The following is a 22,155-nucleotide window of genomic DNA, read 5'->3' on the forward strand; positions in this document are numbered from 1 at the left end:
TGTGTGAAGAGCACAGCCTCGCTCTGTAGTTCCCAAAGTGCCTTTCATACTAAAGGATTCCAAAGTTCCACACCCACATCAAGACATATGGGGCTCTTCAAAATAGAAATATCACAGAGAACCAGCAAAGTCTGAAATTTGGCCAAAAGAATCAGAATTTGAAGGACTCACTAAAAAGACAACTGGAGTCTATCAATTTCAGGAGTCCGGAACTGGAATGGCTCTCTGGGCCCAGAGTAACAGTGGCAACGCTGCTTACCGTACTGCTGCTGCCCCTGCTGTAAACCAACCCAAGCACCAATCAAGCGCCACCTGGAGGTTTTAGCTGCCTCCTCCCACTGGATCTTCACTCTGCCTTGCAAGGCATGTCCTTTTTACATGCAACTTGTGGACGAGGACACGAAGCCTTGGTAACTGCCCAGAACAGTCAGTGGAGTGATAAGAGTCAAGATTCAGACTCAGAAGACTGACTCCAGAGTTTGTGCTCTCAGCCCAACCCTGCCCCAGAGCAATGTTTTGCCTGAAGAGGGGTCCTTAGGCCATCACACTGTCAAGACTGATACTCCACTGATTTCTGAGCTAACTGGGCTCCTGTGCTGACACCTTTTGTTCAATTGCTCAGTCGTGTCTGGCTCTTTGCGACCCCATGGACTGCAGTTTGCCAAGCCTCCCTGTCCTTCACCATTTCCCGGAGTTTGCTCAAACCCACGTCCACTGAGTCGGTGATGTCATCCAACCATCTCGTCCTGTTTTTCCCTTCTCCTCCTGCCTTCAATCTTTCCCAGCAGCTTCACTTTACAAATACAGCGCCTAAGGCCCAGACCATCAATTGATTTTTCTCTTTAAATTCTGTAAGTCATGCAACTGAGACTAAAAGCAGAGTCTACAAATTGCATCAACCCAGAGACAACTTCATTAAGACAGTTTCCCTTACTTGTTGACTGACAATGATCCCTAACGTTTCTTGAGTGTTTGCATATGTTAGGCATCAGGCTTCGTGCTCTGGGGTGCTATCTCAGTTCGTAATTTGCTTGCACTGTGTCACAGGAGGGCCCTTGTTCTGCATTCCTAGGATGCCTGCAGTCAGTCTCCCCGTGGCCAGGCCCCAGGTTTCTCTCCGGAAGAGTCCGCCCCTTTTATTTACACTTGCAGTGGACTCTGGCCCCCGAAGCCAATGACCCGTCCACGTGGACAGTGAGGACTCAGCAGGGCCCCTCAGTAGCCCCGCCAGAAAGAGCAGCTACAAGGACATCCTGAATAGACTGTGTGAGCCGTGTGAGGCCTCCTCCGCGCCAGATCACAGGAACCTGGGCTGGAAAGGCTGAGAGCGCGGGGTCTGCCAGGGTCAGGCCTGAGGTTTCTCCGCGGAGGGATTTTCCGCGGCGCCCGCCAGGGTCCATCCCACGTTTGCTCGCGAAGGCCACGTGGTGCCGCTGTTCCAGGGCTGGACCACACGTGCGGCGCCTTCAGCGGGAGGATGGATAAGGCGGACGACAGCGCCACCTGGTGGCAGCAGGCAGTCAGGCCGTCTCTGAGCCGACGGTTTGCAGATGCCCGGGAATGGACGGGAGTGGGGGAGAATGGAGGGCCTCACCGGTTTCAGGACGTTTCCTCACAGGTTCATACCTATTTGCTGGGTGAGTTTTGTATTTTCTTTGTTAAAGCAGCAAGAGCAGGAGGACTTAAAGGATTCAGTTTCTTTGATCTACAGAGAGGACACTTGGCTTTCAGCTGCAAACCAAAGACCTACTAAAATCGGGCCGTCGGCTGTAAATGAGGGCAGGGAGAGCTTCCAAGGGCCTGAGGCAGGTGCAGCATCAAGACGGGCTCCTGCTCTTCTGCTCCACAGCTGGGGAGGCCTTCCCAGGGAGGCAGGGTGTGGTCTGGGGTGAGGCTGGGCTCGGGGGGGGGTGCCGGCTCCCTCTGGCTCACCAGGCCAAATGGAAACCTGCCCACTGAATTCTCGATTCTGAGAGGGCGCTGCCCACTTCCTCAGCAAAGTCCACGTAATTTCTCCTGAACAGACCCTGGGGGGCTTCCTGCCCCATCCCTTCCCCACCAGGAAGCGGAGTCTCTACCCTTGGCCGGATGCCGCATTCCCAGCTACTGCGTGAGGGGTGCTGAGGGGAGGTGTCAAGGCACCGCGTGCTTTGGAGGGAAGGCTCCAGGTCACGGCGGGAAGAGACCAAAATGGACATCTTCCCGGCCACAGCAGTGCCCTCAGAGCACTAAGCGCCCGGCAGGACTGAGATGACAACCGAGGTTGAAAAAAGACGAGACCACTCGCAGGTCCCAAACAAGCGGGGAGCAGAGGACCCAGTGTTATCCCAACTCCCCCAGCCCCGCTCTGCACGCCCCCCAACCCTTCGTCGTGCAGGAGACCCCGTGTTAAGCCCACTCCCTGGCCCCGCGCCCCCACCGTCCTTGGCCGTGCTCACAGGGCTGGTGGTGTCTTTGCCGAGGCTGCCCTTGCTGTTGAGGCTGCCGATCTCCGTCTGGGAGCTGGACTGTGACATCCCCTCAAAAAAGGGCCTGTGGGCGGCAAAAAAGCACAGTGAGGGTCAGTCAGGGGCCGCCAGGCCCCAGAACAGCAGCTTGTGATCAGCCGGGGAGAGCTGGTGTTCTAGAAAGATTGAAAACCCGGGGTTCAAGGATGTCGGGAGGAAGACACAGCAGAGGCTGGACAAGGAGGGGCCTGGACTGAAGGACTTGAAAGAGTTCTACGGGGGCTTCTGTCAGTTAAACAACGACCTTTATCCAGAGGGCTGGAGGTTCGTCAGGGCCGAGGAGCCAAGATCCCCTGATCACGGGGGTAGGGGAGGGTCTGGAGACGGTGCGGCCTTGGGAAGCCAGGGTGTGGGCCTCACCTGAGCTTGGGCTTCGGTGTGCTGAGGACACTCTCTGTCTCCTCCATCTCGGGGCCGCTGTCGCTGGGGTTGTACATCTCTAGACTGTCGTATAGCTCGTCCAAGTCTTCTTCCACTTCTCGAATCTGCTCCCGGGACACATGTTCCAGCCCAAAGCCCACCTGTGGGGGAAGACAAAACCTCTGAGCTGGGGGCTACCCCTGTTCACAACATGGAGACGGGCAACTTGTTCCTACGGCCACCCTGCGCAGTCCCCTCAGAGGACTTGCCATGGCTTCACCCTCCTCAGGGTGGTCCTGGGGGCCCTTCTGTGATCTGACCCTGAAAGCAGGACGTGGTGAGGCCAGGGTCCCCCCTCAGTGCCTCCCTGGCACTCCCCACCAGGACCCAGCGTCAGGAAGAGGAGCGGGAGCGAGACCATGCTTTTCCCGAGGAATGGCTGGAGAAAACTCGGAAGCCTGGGACCCTGGCAGGCTCCTGCTGCCCTCCCCTCGAGTCCACAGGGAACAAGTCTGCAGTCTCAGTCCACTAAGGAGACAGCCTGTGAGGACCGGCTCCGGCCTGCGAGAGCTGAGGGTGGGGGGGAGCTGTATCTCTAGTGGCCAGTTCCTGATGCCATGGAGAACGCTCCCACCTCAGATTGCTCCTCACGATGTTCCCCGTGGGGCAGGAGTGACTATTGAACAACAGCGCTGCCAGACACCCCACACCGAAGCCCAGAGTCACCCCACGGTGGGGAGCACCACAGGCCCGTGGTTACGCTACGGCGGGGAGCACCACAGGCCCGGAGTCACCCCACGGAGGGGAGCACCACAGGCCCGGAGTCACCCCACGGAGGGGAGCACCACAGGCCCGGGCTTAACCCACGGTGGGGAGCACCGCAGGCCCGGGGTCACCCCACGGAGGGGAGCACCACAGGCCCGGGCTTAACCCACGGTGGGGAGCACCGCAGGCCCGGGGTCACCCCATGGCGGGGAGCACCACAGGCCCGCAGTCACCCCATGGAGGGGAGCACTGCAGGCCCGGGGTCACCCCATGGTGGGGAGCACCGCAGGCCCGGGGTCACCCCACGGCGGGGAGCACCGCAGGCCCAGGGTCACCCCACGGAGGGGAGCACCGCAGGCCCAGGGTTACCCCATGGAGGGGAGCACCGCAGGCCCGGGGTCACCCCACAGAAGGGAGCACCGCAGGCCCGGGGTCACCCCACGGCGGGGAGCACCGCAGGCCCGGGGTCACCCCACGGAGGGGAGCACCGCAGGCCCAGGGTTACCCCATGGAGGGGAGCACCGCAGGCCCGGGGTCACCCCACAGAAGGGAGCACCGCAGGCCCGGGGTCACCCCATGGAGGGGAGCACCACAGGCCCGGGGTTACCCCATGGAGGGGAGCACCACAGGCCCAGAGTCACCCCACGGCGGGGAGGACCAGGCACCCTGTGCTCAAGACAGCGGAACCTTGGGCACCGCCTGTCAATCTCTCCTCCTTCCAAGCAGCTACCGTCTCACGTGGGGGCCTGGAATCTCGACTCCCAGCGCCACCACCGACTGCGCCCCAGGAACCAGGGCGACACTCCAGAATTCCACTCACCGTCCGGCTCGGGAGTAAGGGCTCGTACCTCGTCTGAAACTTTAAACCGCTTCAGGAGGGCCACAAACTTCTGCTTGATGTTAGGTTGCTGTAGGGACAAAGCCACAGAGGTTCTCAGCCAGCAGCCCCGTGTGGAAGGCGATCACTTGTCGGAAGGGTGACCAAGGGCCCGCTTTTGTAAAGAGCTGGGGGAGGACAGTGGTGGGGACAGTCTCTACCCCAGGACCCCCCACCCCCACCCCAGTAACTCCCCACCGTCACCTCCTGCTCACCCCTTTCTCTAGTCTTTCAGAAACCCGGTGCGGACGGGCGAACGCCACCAGTATACACACAGGCTCCTCAAACTCGACGCTTTTCCATGCATCCCCTCTCTTGGTCCCCCAGTCACCAAGTCTGAACCTGGAATCTCTCCCTGCACCTCAGCTCCCGGCCCAGGGCCGCTGACCCCTACCCTCACCCACCTGGAACAACACTGCTTCTGTCCAGCCTCCTGGGGCCACTGACCACCCTCCGCCAGCCCCCTCCAGCCCACCTCCCGTCTCCTTCCCTCCCGAGTCCACGGGGGCTGCGCCACAGGCCAGATCCCAGGGCCTCTTAGCATCACTGTGTGTCCCCTGAGGGCTGGCACTGCCTGTCTCCGGCCTCGCCCACCATTTAACCCCTCACACCCTGCTTAGGTGGGAACTAACTGCTTACAACTCTGCAAAGCTGTGTGTGTGGTGCCCCCTTGTTGGGCCTTTTATACGGTAACTTCTGCCTTGACTAAACCTGGGCCCCAAATCCATGCGGTGAAGGCCTGCTGACTCTCAGCAAACCCGGCATCTCTCGGCATCTGGCCCGTGAAGTTGTCCAGCTCAGAGTCGTTCACTCCCCCTACTGCCATCGCAGCCCTGATACAGTACCCTCCCGGTGCCTGCCCTACACCGTCACGGCCACTTGTGAAAATGTGTTTGTGTCAGTGGACACTGTGAGTTCCCTGACAGCACAGACCAGGCCTTCCTTGCCTCTCCGGGGCCGACCCCAGCTCTGGGGACTAGCCTGTGGCCACCAGCACCTCCTGACTGGACGGCAGACGCGCCACCTAGGGATGGAGGAGACTAACTTGTGAGGGCGACTGAGCTGGGCCTTCGGGAAAGGGCGGGGCTCCCCCCCACGGCAGGGCACCCCGAGCGGAGGAGACTGGGAGCCACAGGGGCCGTTCAGCCAGCGCGCCTAAAACAAGCGCTCTCGGTGGAGAGGGGACAAGTGTGTGCAGGAGACAGCAATGAAAGAACAGTTCCTCTGAAACTCTGACTGGAAAGCCCTGCAGTTAACAGCAACAAAAACACCCTCGGGGGTGGCTATCAAAGGAGTGCAGAGCACTGGGTAACCAGGGAGGCTGGATTGACAGGAAGAGGCGGCTATAAAGCCCCAGGGGGCACCCAAGGGAAGAAAATGGGACCTCTCTGTGCAGGAAATAAAAACTTAGCCGGAATCACAAAAGAGAGCCACCCTGCCTCACCCATCCGTCATCAGAGCACAAGTGGGGCTGGAGGCCAGGACGGGCCTCACTTGGCCTAGTAGCCCAATCAAGGGTGAGAAGCCCGAGGACAATGAAACAGTTCTAACGCACTCTAGACGTCTCTAGAGCCCAGGGACAGCCCAGGACGCCTGGAGAGGGGACAGCCTGTCTCACAGTGGACCAGGCTCAACCAGACTCAGACACACACGCTGGGAAGGTGGGAAGGTCTGGCCTCTGCTTATTTCACTCCTGAAGGTGGCGGGAATCTATGCTCTCAGGGTCCCCAGGCTGGCTCTGCCCAGAGAGGATCAGGATGACTATGGGGACTGATGAAACTGGGAATTTCTCTTCCAAAAAGCTCCTGACACTTGTGACTTTCCTACACTTTGGCACTGGAACCCCAGAATAGATCAGAGTTAACCTAGAAATTCAGGTATTAAGCATCAGGAGGTGCAAGAGATGCAGGTTCGATCCTTGGGTCAGGAAGATCCCCTTGAGGAGGGCATGGCAACCCACTCCAGTATTGCTGCCTGGAGAATCCCGTGGATAGAGGAGCCTGGTGGGCTACATACAGTCCATGGGGTCACAAAGAGTTGGACACGACTGAGTGACTGAGCGCACTAGCATCTCAGTCCAGGACTCTAATCTCACCAACAGCAGTGGCTCCTTAGGAAATCTTATGCAGGAGACAGATTCCATGGGCACTGGTCTCTAAGGTCATGGATCCATTAAGGCAGGCATTATATCAAGCCCACAGTTCCAGGCCCCAGCCTATTATTTCTGGGTATGTTCAACAGATGATTTGAAGTGGAGATTCTCCTAGAGAGGACTGGACTTCTCTATGCAGTGGACAGTACGAAATCCACAGTGATCACCTGGAGAGGGGAGGCAGGCTGTCTGAGGGGCTCTGCTCCCCGAGGAACCATCTGTTCCAAAGCCTACAACAAGGTTTCTCAGCTTTTCTTCTACCCTAAGAGAGCCCGAAGAATGTGACAGACTGCCATCAGGAATGCCGGTTCTCTGCCACGGTGATTGGTGGTGGAGGAGGTGGTGCTGATGGAGGAGAATGTGGTACCAAGGGGTGTATCAGAGCCTTGAGGGGACGGCCCTGTGTGGATGCTATTGATTAAAAAAAAGCCCCCAGGAAGTCTGAAAACACCACTCCCATCCTACCCGGCCCCGACTGGAAATCTCAGCGGAAACGTTCCCCGGACCTTGGCGGCTCACCCTTGTGATGGCGGACGTGGAAGTGAGTTTCCTCCGGGTCTTCTTTACTTTCCGCAGATCCTCGTCCTCGTAGAACAGGTCCTAAGCGGGCAGGGGATGGAATGAGGTTGGGAAACCCCAACCCCAGGAGGTTCTGGAGGGTCTGGAGGGGCTTCCCGGCCAGTGTGTGTGAGGGGCTGTGGGGAGTCACCTGGCCGTGTAGCGGGTCATCACTGCCCTCCTGTTCTGATGAGAAACTCTCCTCCTCTTCCTCAGAGTAATTGTCAACATCAGGAGAACGGTCTGGAAATAGACACCTTAGTAAGAGAACCTCGCAAGGGGCAGATCTGGCCTGGTGGGGGGCTCTGGCTGGCTGGCGTCCCGCTATCCTCAGGGTAGAGGAGAGGGCCCCGGCCCCCTTTTATTTTCAGGGACCCCTAAGCTCCTCTTTCCCAGGAACACTTTATTTCCCAGGATGGAGATAGGGGGGTTGGGCAGGGCTTCCCGACACCACTCATCTTACCAGACAGCTTGGATTTGATCCCCTCGTGGTCAATGGGCTGGCTGGACAGGGAGTAGATCTTTATTTCTGCCACAGGCACGGAGACATCCTTCACGTTGCTGTGCAGGCCGAGCACCAGGGCGCCTTCGTTCGGGTGTTGCATCACCTATGAGCACGGGCAGCCACGGACGAGCCTCACACAGAGCCCCGCCGTGCAGCCCGTTTTCAGATCCCAGCGGACACGCGAGCCACCGGGAACAGCGTTCTAACACATTTTCTTTCTCACTCTCCCTCGCCTGCTATTCTTCTACTGCCTTCAGCCTCACTTTACCTTTCTTTGGCTGAGCAGTTCAGCTTGTGGGATCTTAGTTCCCCGACCAGGGACTGAACCCCTCGACAACTGAACTGGCCCTCAGCAGTGAAAGCGCAGAGTCCTAACCACTGGACTGCCAGGGAATTCCCTTGTCTCACTTTATTTATTTTTAAAATACTTCTTTATCTGTTTGGCTGTGTTGGGTCTTAGGTGCGGCACGTGGGACCTCTCATCAGGGAGCCTGGGCTCAGGAGTTGCGGTACGAGGGCTTAGCTGCCGCATGTGGGATCTTAGTTCCCTGATCCCTTAGTTGCAGATTCTTAACCACTGGACCACCAGGGATGTCTCCATGGTCTCATTGTAAAACTGTCTCTAGAAGTGCCAGTCACGGTTCTGGTCGTGTGCTCAGAGATGAAAGTCAAGGCCTGAGATAGAAAATGGCTGCAGTGTAATTAAGTCTTTCACAGACCAAGCAGCCCTCAGGCTCAGGGGTGGGGTGACGCCTGCAGGCCGTGGCCACCTGTGCCTGGCAGAGAGAAGGACCTAAGGGCTAGACACGGCGTCCACAGCCTTCGCGACCCCAGGCCCTCGTTCTGATACAAAACAGGAAGATGACGGAAAGATGCGCTGGGACTACCTCACCTTTTGTCGTGGCTGCCAAATTTTTTCTTATTTGAAGTATGAAAATATAGAAATGCGTTTTAAAATTGATCTGCAGTCCCTTTCTTCTTCCCCTTCATCTGGGCTGAGAAGATTGGCTGCACAGGGCTGAGAAGATTGGCTGCACATACAGGAGAGCCTCACAAATAAGCAAACAGACTGAGGAACATGGAGAGGAGAAAGGCTGGAGGAACCCAGAGGTGCTGACTGGGACTGACTGGAATGTGAACGCACATCCAAGGACTAATAACTGATTCAGGCAAGAATCATTAATGGAAGCTAAAACCATCGGCTGAAGATATGAGGAAAAAAGAGACTGTTACAGGGTCCTCAAACATCTGCCTATGAAATGTTTTTTTTCACTGCTATTAATTAACTTTATATTGGCAATCCCGGCACACATCATCTTCAATCAGCCGAGCGATAAGACAGCCTCACCAGTAACGGAACAGGTCAACTCGGGTGCTGCCTACATTACTGTTGTGGTAACTCTGCCAAAAACTTGGAGGCTGAATGTGATCTTCAGAAAACATCAGACAAACCCGAACAGAGGAACATTCAATAAAGAAACCAGCTTGTCCTAAAAAACTGTCACGGGCATGAAAGACATGGGAAAAATCTGAGGGACTGCAGGTCGAGGGAGACCAAAGGGACAAGTGAACGAAACCCTGGGCCTGAGAAGGTCGTTCCTGGGCCACGCCAGTGTCCTCATCTTCACGGTGGGCGATGCACACACGTGCGAGTATTCCTATTTCCAGGAAGTTGACACGGTGCATACTAATGCGTGGGCTTCTCGGGTGGCTCAGTGGTAAAGAATCCGCCTGCCAAGGCAGGAGAGGCAGGTTTGATCTCAGGGTCAGTAAGACCCTCTGGAGGAGGTCATGGTTACCCACTCCAGTATTCCTGTCGGGAGAATCCCATGGACAGAGGAGCCTGGCGGGCTACAGCCCGAGGGGTTGCAAAGAGTCGGACACGACTGAGCAACTAAACAGCAACAACATATTAACTGCGATGGGGCATCCTGTCTGCAGCTCACTCTCGGTGGCTCAGAGAAGTGAGCAACACGCACAGTGTGTGCACAGGCGAGAACTGAAGGGCAGGTGTGCTAACACTGGAGCGTCTGGGTGAAGGGCGGACGGGAATCCTTCATATTATTAGAAGTGTTCTCTGACATTTTTTAAAAAGCTAAAGAAAAAACTTTTTGAGAGCAAGGAAGTACTGGATAAAAAGAGGCATGTCCTGAATTTCCAATAAAAGAATTAGTTTGTAACCTGGAATAAAACAGGGGGTGGCAGGCTGGGAAGAGCCCCAGCTGGGCCGGGGTCTCTCTCGGGCTCTGAAAGGCCGCCCTCTCTCACCTCCGCCATGTTGATGAGCCCCACGGCCAGGGTCTTATAGCCCAGGATGGTCCGGTTCTTGTAACGCTTTCTCCTCTGCAACATGATCTGCAGCTTGTTGGCATCTCGCTTCAGGAAATGAGGGTACTGCCGGGCACAAAACAGAGCCGGGCACAGTTAGTCAGAGAGGGGGTCCTCGGTGGGGTCTAGTCCTGCTGGAGGATGCACCACCATCCTCTGCTTTCCTGGCTCCCCTCCGTATGAGGGGGTGATGGGGATCACTGGCTCCCCTCTGTATGAGGGGGTGACGGGGGGTGAGAGGAGCATCTGCCCAGCACCAGGCTTCCACTCTGCAGCTGGTGGTCCACACATGTTCTGAAACGTGGTCTCTTTCCTTGCCAGGTGATCGAGTGTTCAACCTGGGCTACAGGGGTTATGAGGAGAGACAGACATATGAGGATGGATAAGGAGGAGAAGGGATGGGACGGCGGTTGCAATATGGGGGCAAAATGAGACTGAAGGAGCACCCTCTCCTTCAGGGAGCGGGGGCACAGATTGCTAAGGAGAGGAGACGGGGAGGACTGTGGTAGAACGGTGGGGCTAACAGCCTCAGTCCAAGGAAAGAGGATGTGATGCAAACTGGTCTACAGGATGGAAAAACGACAAGGTCCTATGGACCAAAATGGAAAAGAATATGAAAAAGAATATAATATAGGAAACAAACAAGAAAAAGGAGCAAGTATATGTATGTGTGTACAAAAAGGAGTCACTTTGCTACACAGCACAAATTAACACATTTTAAATCAACTACAATTAAAAAAAGAAGAATGAGACACAGTGTACTTTGCAGCAGCCCATCCAGGTCTCAGCACTCGTGGTGCAGTGGCCTCAGAGATGGCTCTGGCCATCCACGCAGGCCACAGAAGCTCTGGGTGACATTAAGCCATTGGGCTGTTCTCAGATCAAATGATCTCCAGATCAGAGCGTCGTTCGAGACCGGGGGACACGGCATATTAATGACCTAAGACAGAGCAGGTTCTCACCTGAAGGGAGAAGGTTAACTGGAGCTCTGTCTCCGCCAGTCCACTGGCTGGAAGGATGATTTCGTTGGAGCGAAGAATCCTTTTTGAACCCTGAAACCGAGACAAAATAGGTCAAAGCTGCATCACCAAAAATCAGACCAAAACAAAGACTATGCTTACAAACAACACCTAAACTCTGAAGAATCTTACCAGTTCAGATGTTCCATCAGTCTTGGCTGTACTTGATTAAAATCAAGCCACTACCATAGACATGATTTTACATGTATTATGCTGTTTACAAAGGGTTTTCACATTAAAATGACGTGTTACTGCACCCGAGTTCTCCTTTCCCACTGCCCCTGAGGGAGAGGCAGCATGGTGGCACCCCAAAGCATGGCAGTTCACCCCAAGGCGTGGCAGTTCTCCCCGAGGCTCCCCAGCCACCCTCCTCCCATCTGACCGGCCACGCTGTCCTCTCCCTGGTCCTTTCGGCATGCTGCTTTCTCTTCCTGGGTCCTCTGTCATGCTTCCATACACAGCTCACCAACTCATCTTCCCAGTCTCAGCTTTGATACAATTTTTTCCCAGAACTTTTGCCTTAAGTATGTCCCCACTAAACCTTGCACTGGGTTAGACACCCAGTTTTTTTTGTTCTTAAAGAAGAATAAAGTTGGGCTAAACTGTTCCTCAAAGTAAAAAGAGACCAGTTGGAGGGGCTGAGGAATGACAGTAAATTTGTAAAAATTAAGTTTAACTTAAAACGGTGAAGTGACCAGACCTCCAGCACATCGATGGACAAGTTAGTAAACGTTACACCGGTGTAGCCCACATCTGTATCAAGCTGTACAAGATCTCTACCACTCCGGGAAAATCCCTTGGACCCCACCCCCCAGTCAATCCTGCACCCCTTCTCAGAGGTGAGTGCCGCTGACTCCTCTCACCAGAGACCTATCTTTCCTGCTCTAGAATTCCACATAAATGGAGCCGCACGGCGGGGACTATCTGGCTGGGCTTCTTCTGCTCAGCATTTATAATGTGTCGGAGGTTCACACAGGCTGTTGCCTGAATCACGTTCCCTTGGACTGCCAAGCAGAATTCTGTCCCACGAAGGTACCAGCGCTGCTCCCACTGTCCTGTTGCTGAACAGTCACACTTGGGGCGTTTCTGGTTAGCAATCACTATGGCTAAGGCTGCCATTCTGCTTTTCATGTTTATTTCTGTGTTGTCTTTGGTTGCAGCAGGTCTTGGTTGCTGTGTGTGGGCTCTTTGGCTGTGGTGCACAGGCCCTCCAGCGCCGGCGTTCTGGCTCCAGTAGCAGTGCACGGGACTCAGCTGCCCTGCAACATTCAGGGCCTTAGTTCCCCTGCTGGGGCTCAAACCCGCGTGCAGTTGCATTGGCAGGTGGATTCTCAACCACTGGACTAGCAGGGAAGTCCCAAAGCTGCCACTCCTGTAACAAGTCTGTGTGGAGGTGTTTTCCTTTTCTTGGACCCCTAGGAGAGGGATGGCTGGGCCTCAGGGTAGACGCACTTGTAGCTTTATGAGAAACGACTAGACCTATTTCTAAAGCGCTGGTGCCATTTCCCACCTGCAGCTGCAGAGTGTGCAACTCCCGGGCAATGGGCGTGGTCGGTCCAGGACACGTGGACTCTACTGCGCATGTGCAAAGGACCACTCCGCGGCACTTTGCGTCTCCCAGATGACTCATCCCCAGTAGCGCCCTCCCAGCCATTTATCTGAGGTTTGTAAATCTCCATTTATGACGAGCCTGATCAGACTTCTTTGCCTATGTTGTTCATCGTGTTACTCGATTGTTTTTTTAATTTGTACAAGAATTTGCCAGATACATGAATAGTAAATATTTTCTTGCCTATTCATATCTTTTGATGAAGTATTTAATTTTGATCTTTTTTTTTTCTTTTATGGTTAGTGGATTCTGGGTCCTAGCTAAGAAATCTTTTTCTAATTCAAGGTGGTGAAGTTATTCTGCTATACTGGAGTAGGTATTCTGCTGTGGGCCTTTAGAAATGAAAAACTTTTAGTTTTAACTTTTAGGTTTCTTACATATCTCTAATTTTTGCTTTTATAAAATGCAGGTTTTGTATAATGCAGAAAGAAAAATTTCCTAAATGTAACATTTCACAATGCTTTTATAATTAGAATACCATTATGCCAATTAAAAATAATAACCTGGAGAAGGGAATGGAAACCACTGCAGTATTCTTGCCTAGGGAATCAGCATGGACAGAGAAGCCTGGTGGGCTACAATCCACAACGTAGCAACTAAACAACAACAACAAATAATAATAATAATAAAGGAAACTCTGCTTCATGTGTTAGGTAACACTTTTTGTAACCTCTATTATGACCAAGAGTCTTGACAAAGTTTTCACCTGAATTTATTTAGGCTCTTAGGATTGAAGAAGTCTCTGGACAATGAATCTGAGAAATGTTAAGAATCCAAAATGTGGTTTATATATAGCAGTGGTTTCAACCAGGGGTAGGAGACATTTGGCAATGTTTACAGATATTTTTCACTGTTATCAGTGGGACTGTGTGTGTGTGCGTGTGATGTTTCTAGAGGGGAGAGGCCTGGGCTGCTGCTGACCAGCCTGCAGGGCACAGGACAGCCCCAGGAAACTGCTGAGAAACCCTGCCCCCTCTGCTGCTTCTAGGTGTGACCGCGGGGCTTGGCGGTGGGAGGGAGTCCTCCCTGCTCCTCAGCATCAGCTCCAGAACACTCTCCCTTCCACCTCCCCCCAGTCCCACTCTGAGCTGCTGCCACTGCCTCTCTTCTTGGCTGTTATTGTTCTTTCTTTCTTTTTTCAAATTTTTGTTGTTGTTCTTCAGTCACTCAGTCATGTCTGACTCTTTGTGACCCCACAGACTGCAGCATGCCCGGCTTTCCTGTTCTTCACCATCTCCCAGAGTGCTCAAACTCATCCGTTAAGTCGGTGACGCCATCCAACTATCTCATCCTCTGTCGTCCCCTTCTCCTCCTGCCTTCAGTCTTTCCCAGCATGAGGGTCTTTTGCAGTGAATCAGGTCTTCACATCGGTGGCCAAAGTATGGGAGCTTCAGCTTCCGCATCAGTCCTTCCAATGAATATTCAGGATTGATTTCCTTTAAGACTGACTGATTTGATCTGTGTGGACTGTGGTTTGATCCAAGGGACTCTCAAGAATCTTCTCCAACATCACAGTTCAAAAGCATCAGTTCTTTGGTGCTCGGCCAACTCTCACATCCATACATGACTACTGGAAAAACCATAGCTTTGACTATACAGACCTTTGTCGGCAAGGTAATGTCTCTGCTTTCTAATACTCTGTCTAGGTTTGTCATAGCTTTTCTTCCAAGGAGCATTTATTTTTGGCTGTGTTGAGTCTTTTTTAAAAAATTAATTAAATTTTGGCTGTGCTGGGTCTTCATTTCTGTGCTTGGGCTTTCTCTTGCTGTGACGCGAGGCCTTATTGCGGTGGCTTCTCTTGTTGCAGAGCATGGGCTCTAAGGTACCACCAGGCTTCGGGAGTTGAGGCACATGGGCTTAGCTGCACCCCAGCATGTGGAATGTTCCTAGATCAAACCCACGCCCCCTGTACTGGAAGGCAGATTCGTAGCCGCTGGACCAAGGAAGCCCCGTGCTCATTTCCTGACTTCAGTCCATCATGCGCTGTTCCTCTCCCCAGCACCCCTCCCACCCTAACAGTTCACGGTTTTGACACGTGCACTTTTGGACATTCCAGCCTCTAAACCCCTCTACCAGAGGTCTCATCCTCATCCTTGTCCAAGTCCTGCACCCACTTGATCACACTCTGGACCTTGTCATTACTGATACTGATGACTGAATCTTCTATGTCACATGGCCTAGTCTCTGACCCCCACTTCCTGTTCTTTCGAGCTCATCCTCTCTGGTGTGTCAGCAATAATCCTTCAAACCCACCAGGCCTACGACCCACTGATCCTCCCGTGTTTCACTCCTCCTCATGCCCGCTGTCCCCTCTGCTCATTGCTCGGCTGAAATGCCACTGTCTGGACAAGCAGTCCCTGCCCACCCCCAAGGGCCTCTGCCCGCTGCTGTTCTCCGTGCTCACCAGGTGGATTCCAATGTTGTATAAATCTGGCGGCACAAGCTGAACACGCCTGGAGAGAATTCAGGTGATCTGCTCTCTGTTCTGACTTTGCCTTTATGATCCCAAACGTGACGTGGGCCTGCAGGGCTGACCGGTGATCACATTTCATTTTCCCCAGTCTAGGAACTCGCCCCTTCACTCCATCCTCATGCCCCAAACACCTCCCCACCCCTCCCTTCACGCTGAGCTAACAGCCGTGATGCCCACTGTGCCGAGAAAACTGGAGTGACAGGAGAAGAGCCGCTGCCACACGAGCTCCTGGCCACGTCTGTGTGGCCACATTTCCTCCCCTCGGTCACACTGCGGGGCTCCCACTTCCATCCCCCGCCCCACCTCTCACCTCCTGCTCACTGACTCCAAGAGGCTCTTCCAGTCATTCTTCCCTCTCCCATACAGTCAACTTTGCTCTCTTCTGGATCATTTCCATTAGCAAACAGGCTACTGATATTTCTCTCATTAAAAAAAAAAAATCCTCTCTTGTCCCCACATGCCCTGCTGGGTACCGCCCCACCCTTCACCTTCCTGTTAGAGCAAACTCCTCAAGAGCCGTCTATTTTTGCTCTTGAAGACCTCTCTCGTTGTCTCCTAGCTGCGCTCCGTCAGCCCTCCTACCTGCACCATTCCCACCATGGCTGCCACCCTCAGAGTCTCTGAGAACCTCCACGGGGGACTCCTCTTCCTCCACTGATCTGAGTTCTGACAGGGCCTGTCACTCCCTCTCCGGCCCCTCTTCCTTCCCGTGGCCTCCTGCACACCAAACTTTCCTGGATTTCCTCTCGCCCTCAGCTGCTCTTTCCTGGTCCCCAGGTCGGGTCCTTCCTTTCCTTCCTGATGTCCCAGTGATGGAGTCCCTCGGCCTCGATCTCTAGACAGGCTCTCTTCTCTGTATCCGCTCCCTCCAGTCCCGAGGAGTTCATCCATCTTCTGGTCTCAGATAAGCTGACGACTCTCCAAACTGTCTCTCTCCCAGACCGCTCTTTCCCAAATTCTAAACTCACACAGTCAACTGTCTGTTCAATATCTCTCCTAGGATGTTTAACAGCCACCACAGACACAACGTGATGGGCTGAATTCTGGATCTTTCCCCCTAAACCAGCTTCACCCACAGGCTTCCCCATCTCACTTAAAGGCATCTCCACCCTTCCAGTTGCTGAGGCCAAAGCTCGGGTGCCGCCCTCATCTCTTGCCAGAATCGCTGTCAGAGCCTATCAGCTGATCTTCTTGATTCCTCTTTCTCACTGACAGCCTGTTTTCCACACAACAGCCAGAACGATCCTATCACTTCTCTGTTCAAAACCCTCCAAGTTGAGACTCCCTGGTGGTCCAGTGGTTAAGACTCTGCACTTCCAACGCAGGGGTGCAGGGAGTATGGGTCCGATCCTTGGTTGAGGAATGGGGAAACACTGGAAACAGTGACAGACTTTATTTTCTTGGGCTCCAAAATCCCTGCAGATGGTGACTGCAGCCATGAAATCAGAAGATGCTTGCTCCTTGGAAGAAAAGCTATGACAAACCCAGACAGCATATTAAAAAGCAGAGACATCACTTTGCCAACAAAGGCCCGTCTAGTCAAAGCTATGGTTTTTCAAACAGTAGTCATGTATGGATGTGAGAGTTGGACCATAAGGAAGGCCGAGCATCAGAGAATTGATGCTTTCAAACTGGTGCTAGAGAAGATTCTTGAGAGTCCCGTGGACTGCAAGGAGATCAAACCAGTCAGTCCTAAAGAAAACCAATCCTAAATATTCACTTAGGGGACTGATGCTGAAGCTGAAGCCCCCATATTCTAGCCACTTGATGTGAAGTGCTGACTCACTGGAAAACACTCTGATGCTGAGAAAAAGACTGAAGGCAGGAAGAGAAGGGGGTGACAGAGGATGAGACAGTTGGATGGCATCACCGACTCAACAGCACTGAGTCTGAGTAAGCTCCAGGAGATGGTGAAGACAGGAAGCCTGGCATGCTGCAGTCCATGGGGTCACAGAGTCAGACACGACTCAGTGACTGAACCACAAATGCTTCGGAGCAGCCAAAAAATAAACAGAAAATCCAAACCCAATTCACACAGAACAAAAGCCAGAGACCTTGCTGGCGCGGCATACACCCCATCCCCCGATCTCTTTGCCCTCCCCTCCTCTTCCTCTCACTCCCCTCCAGCTCCCCCCTTCTCTCCATCCTGCCAGCACCTCCCTGCTCAGGGCCTTGCCCTGGCTTCTCCTTCCACCCACAGCTTCCTCCCTCACCTTCTTCAAAGTCCCTGCATGAAAGCCATCTTCTCAGTGAGGCCACCTGTGACCACCACATATGACTGGTAACTTCCTCCACCCCTGGGCGTGCTCCATCCTCTTGACTGCATATTTTATTTATTTGTCCCCCCACCCCCACTGGGACGTGTCATCGCCTCCCAACAGCAGCGGCCCTCATCATCTGAACTCTCACTATCTAAATGTGTGCTGTGAATACCCATAAACGTTTCCATCCCAAATGCATTATCTGAACCGCAAACTTGTGAACGTGAACCCGTGTGCGGGGGTAAGAGGACGCAGATGCAGAGCAGCTTACAAGGTCACAGCCAGCTCTGGCACTTTCAGAGCCCAGCACAGTACCAGTCTCGTCTTTACTGCCTTCCAGCAAAGATTCGGCCCCTCGTGGGTCCCAGAATTTGATTCTTCCAGGTGCCAGGCACTACCAACTTGGGTCCAAATTCAAAATTATCTTCAGTATCTTTTTAAATCTGTAGAATCGTATATCTTCATTTGCAGTATAGAAGCAAAACAGTTTGTGTCTGATACTATAGTACCACTGACATTTGGGATTGGCTTGGTGGCTCAGATGGCAAAGAATCCGCCTGCAATGCGGGACACACAGGTTTGATCCCTGGGTTGGGAAGTTCCCTGGAGAAAGGAATGACTACCCACTCCTGGAAAGTTCTAGGGACAGAGGAGCCTGGTGGTCCATAGTCCATGGGGTCACAAAGAGTCAGACACAACTAAGCAACTAAAACTTTCACTTTCATAGTACCATTATTTATGACACATAAAAATACCCATTAATGAGTCTTAATGTATTAAAAATTAGGTTACTAGTGTTTTAAAAGCTTCTTTTTTAAATAGAGAAATTCTTGGTAGATTGTTGGGCATTCCCTGATGGTCCAATGGGTGTGTGTGTATACACACGTATACACATACATATATATACACACACGTATATATATACACACACATAAATATATAATTCTAATCTTCACTTGAAAACTCAAATGTCATTTATTTTACTGGCCAAAAAATATTCTCAGTTGTCTCCCCTCGAAGTGACAGGCTCACATTGTTCATTTTCAAGAAACAATCTTCCAAATTCCTGAGTCTGAGTAAGAGTTTGTCTTTAAGCCCTTCTTTTGATAAGAACGGTGTTCTGTGAAATAGCAGCTACTTCAAGACACAGCTCAGTCATCGGGCAGCTTCCTCCGTGAAGCAGGAGCGCTGTGTGCACGTTTCCATTTCATCATGCAGACTATTCAGAAGGTGTGTGCTCCAGGGCTGAGACAAAATAAATGAACAATTCTTACTGTTCTTCTTCGAGGACATTCTTAAGCAAACCTGGCCTTTCTCCTCTTCCTTGCAGTCTGCAATGGTGGACACACGATGACTGCTGACACGCTGGGGAGGCCGCCTGGTGTGAAGGAAGGGCCAGCTGTTTTGTTACAGGACACACTGACTCAAACTGCCCACCCTGTCCAGGGGCCACAGCAGCCACTCGCAGGAGTTATTTTACGACAGGCGGTCTTGGTAAGGAACTAACAAGCCAGCACCCACCGGAAGAATTTGTGAAAGGTCAAAAGGAGACACCAGACTGTATGTTGTACCAACATCCCAGGTCCCCCTCGCTGGCATCCATCTTGGCTGAGTGATGCATGCGGCGCCCCGCCTCCCCCCCCCCCCAACTCTTGGAAGCACCCTGAGTCAGAATGATTGGCCAGAGACAACCTGGAAACTAATCCCATCACCATAAAACCCGAGGCTGCGACCCACGTGGCAGAGCGGTCCTCCTGGATTCCCTTTCCCTGTTGCTCTCCGACCAGGCATCTCTTCCCAGTAGTCTGCTTTTTCAGCACGTGTATCTCCTCCTCCGACAATCCATTTCCGAGTGTTAGACAAGAGCCTGCTCTCGGTCCCTGGAGGAGGTCCCACTTCCTGCAACAGTTTCATCAACCACTGCTCTTGTAATTTCAGTGCAAATGTCGACAAGGTGGAAAGGCCAAGTAAAGTCACAGTACTATCATGAGAACAGTTTTGACCTCCTGTATCCTGTTAGGGGGTCTTGGGGAGCCCAGGCTCTGCAGACCCTATTTTGAGGACAGCTGCTCTATCAGCAGGTAAAGGTCCTTAAAGGCAGGAGTTTGGGTCTGTTCTGTTTGCTGCTGAATCCCCTGTGCCTAGAACAACACTCAGCCTATAACAGGTGCTCCATAAATATGTATTAGATGAATGTGTAAATGAATAAATAAGTGGCTGGATAAATGAATGTGTTAACATCTGTAATTACTTTCAGCTGCTTGGAAGTCGAGCAAAAAATTTCAGATTATTTGTAGTTTTTGGGTATAATTTAAAATTTTACAGAATGTTAAATATTTGATTAGGAAAGAAAAGAAATTATTTCTTTTGGCAAAGGCGTTTAACTGCGGGGAAGGCAAAAACAGCAGGGAACTTTCCAAACCACACCAACAGTGTTTGCACTGGAAAGCACTGGCTTTTAGCAAAGGAAATAATTCCTGAAAACTGGAACACTGCCCATGACCTAGAAACGAGTGCAAAATTGGGAAAGGAGGAAAAGACACCACAAGTTTCCACTTGCCCATCATGGCCCCTCACTTGCTTTTTCAACTCATGGTATCTAGAAACTTCTCACAGAATTGGGAGGAATTATCTCTCGTGGCTTAGGTGGTAGGGAATCCGCCAGCCAATGCAGGAGACCTGGGTTAAAAATCCCTGGGTCTGGGAAGATCACCTGGAGAAGGAAATGGCAACTCACTGCAGTATTCTTGCCTGGGAAACCACATGGACAGAGGAGCCGGGTGGGCTACAGTTCATGGGGTTGCAAGAGCTGGACACAACTTAGTGACTAAAGGGCTTCCCTGGTACCTCAGATGGTAAAGAATCTGAAAAGGGAAAGTGGAGTTGCTCAGTCGTGTCCAACTCTTTGCGACCCCATGGACTGTAGCCCACCAGGCTCCTCCGTCCATGGGATTCTCCAGGCAAGAATACTGGAGTGGGTTGCCATTTCCTTCTCCAGGGGATCTTCCCGACCCAGGGATCGAACCCAGGTCTCCTGCATTGCAGGCAGACGCTTTAACCTCTGACTCACCACATTAGATTAAAGAATCTGCCTGCAACGCAATAGCTGCTGCCGCTGCTGCTAAATCACTTCAGTCATGTCTGACTTGGTGCCACCCCATAGACGGCAGCCCACAAGGCTCCCCCATCCCTGGGATTTTCCAGGCAAGAACACTGGAGTGGGTTGCCATTTCCTTCTCCAATGCACGGAAATGAAAAGTGAAAGTGAAGTCGCTCAATCAGGTCTGTCTCTTAGCGACCCCACGGACTGCAGCCTACCAGGCTCCTCCGTGCAATGCAATAGATGGTTCAATTCCTTCATGGGGAAGATCCCCTGGAGAAGGAAATGGCAACGCACTCCAGTACTCTTGCCTGGAGAATTCCATGGCCAGAGGAGCCTGGCGGGCTATAGTTCATGAGGTTGCAAGAGTTGGACACGACCTAGTGACCAAAGTCACTATGCACCGAGATGAACAGGGAGTTTCAATGTAAGTGACACGCAGAAATCACAAGGAGTAAATGGAGTATTACTCAGCCATTAAAAAGAATTCATTTGAATCAGTTCTGATGAGATGGATGAAACTGGAGCCGATTATACAGAGTGAATTAAGCCAGAAAGAAAAACACCAATACAGTATACTAACACATATATATGGAATCTAGAAAGATGGCAATGACGACCCTGTATGCAAGACAGGAAAAAAGACACAGCTGTGTATAACGGACTTTTGGACTCAGAGGGAGAGGGAGAGGGTGGGATGATTTTGGAGAATGGCATTCTATCATGTATACTATCATGTAAGAATTGAATCGCCAGTCCATGTCTGACGCAGGATACAGCATGCTTGGGGTTGGTGCATGGGGATGACCCAATGAGATGTTATGGGGAGGGAGGTGGGAGGGGGGTTCATGTTTGGGAACACATGTAAGAATTAAAGATTTCAAAATTTAAAAAAAAATAAAATAAAATGTTTCGAGTGGTTTTTAATGTGTCTGTATTCCCACAGCTGCACCAGGTCTCAGTTGCCCCCTGGGGCTCTTCAGTCGGGGCATGCGGGCCTTGAGTTGTGGCAGGCGGGACCCAGCTCCCTGACCTGGGCCTCCTGCACGGGGGTGCAGCCTTAGTGCTGCACTGGGCCACCAGGGCAGTCCCGAAATGGTTCAGCTTTCGAGGACTAAATTAATATAATGTATTTATCTCAGAAAGAGAACTGAGGACTTCAGTGTATGGTTCATGTACTAGAAAAATGCTACAGACGTGGGTTTTAATGAAGCAAAAAAACTGCTGCATAACAGGAGAGCCAGTAACCAAACATCCTGGTTCGTAGGGAGTGGACATACAGCTCACTATTTCTCCAAGAAACAGAACTCCATGAATCACAAATACACTGTTCTTAAGCTGGAGAATTCCATCATTTCATGGATCCAGAGGCTCTTCAGACTCTCAGTAAGGTAGAGGGACCCGTCATTAAAAAGGCATCGGTCAAGGAAGGTCCTGTGTTGCAGTTTAACTCTGCTTTCTACTTCTGCCGCTTGGAAATCACCTGGCAACAAACAGACCCCTTGACCTTTCTGGGGCTCGGTTTCTCCTGAAACTGAAATTCCAGAATGCTTAGAATATGAATCTTGGTGAAATATTTTGGGTCCCTTGGAGATAATGAGTGAGTTCAAGGAATTAAATGTGGGGATTACTCAGAGATGA

General features: G+C 52.3%; 1 protein-coding gene across 1 annotated transcript in view; it reads right to left on the reverse strand.

Moving 5' to 3' along the window:
• PACS1 (phosphofurin acidic cluster sorting protein 1) overlaps positions 1 to 22,155 on the reverse strand; it is a 143,460-nt gene that overhangs the window by 15,421 nt on the left and 105,884 nt on the right. The window contains exons 3-10 of the mRNA XM_068976065.1: positions 11,015 to 11,104; positions 9,993 to 10,118; positions 7,683 to 7,827; positions 7,371 to 7,462; positions 7,181 to 7,261; positions 4,481 to 4,540; positions 2,868 to 3,028; positions 2,439 to 2,532 (exon numbers count right to left, since the gene is read on the reverse strand). Of these exons, the coding sequence (XP_068832166.1) occupies positions 2,439 to 2,532; positions 2,868 to 3,028; positions 4,481 to 4,540; positions 7,181 to 7,261; positions 7,371 to 7,462; positions 7,683 to 7,827; positions 9,993 to 10,118; positions 11,015 to 11,104 (849 nt within the window). The remainder of the gene's footprint in view (positions 1 to 2,438; positions 2,533 to 2,867; positions 3,029 to 4,480; positions 4,541 to 7,180; positions 7,262 to 7,370; positions 7,463 to 7,682; positions 7,828 to 9,992; positions 10,119 to 11,014; positions 11,105 to 22,155) is intronic.

Source organism: Capricornis sumatraensis, chromosome 8 (assembly GCF_032405125.1).
Source record: "Capricornis sumatraensis isolate serow.1 chromosome 8, serow.2, whole genome shotgun sequence".
NCBI classification, from domain to species: Eukaryota; Metazoa; Chordata; class Mammalia; order Artiodactyla; family Bovidae; genus Capricornis; species Capricornis sumatraensis.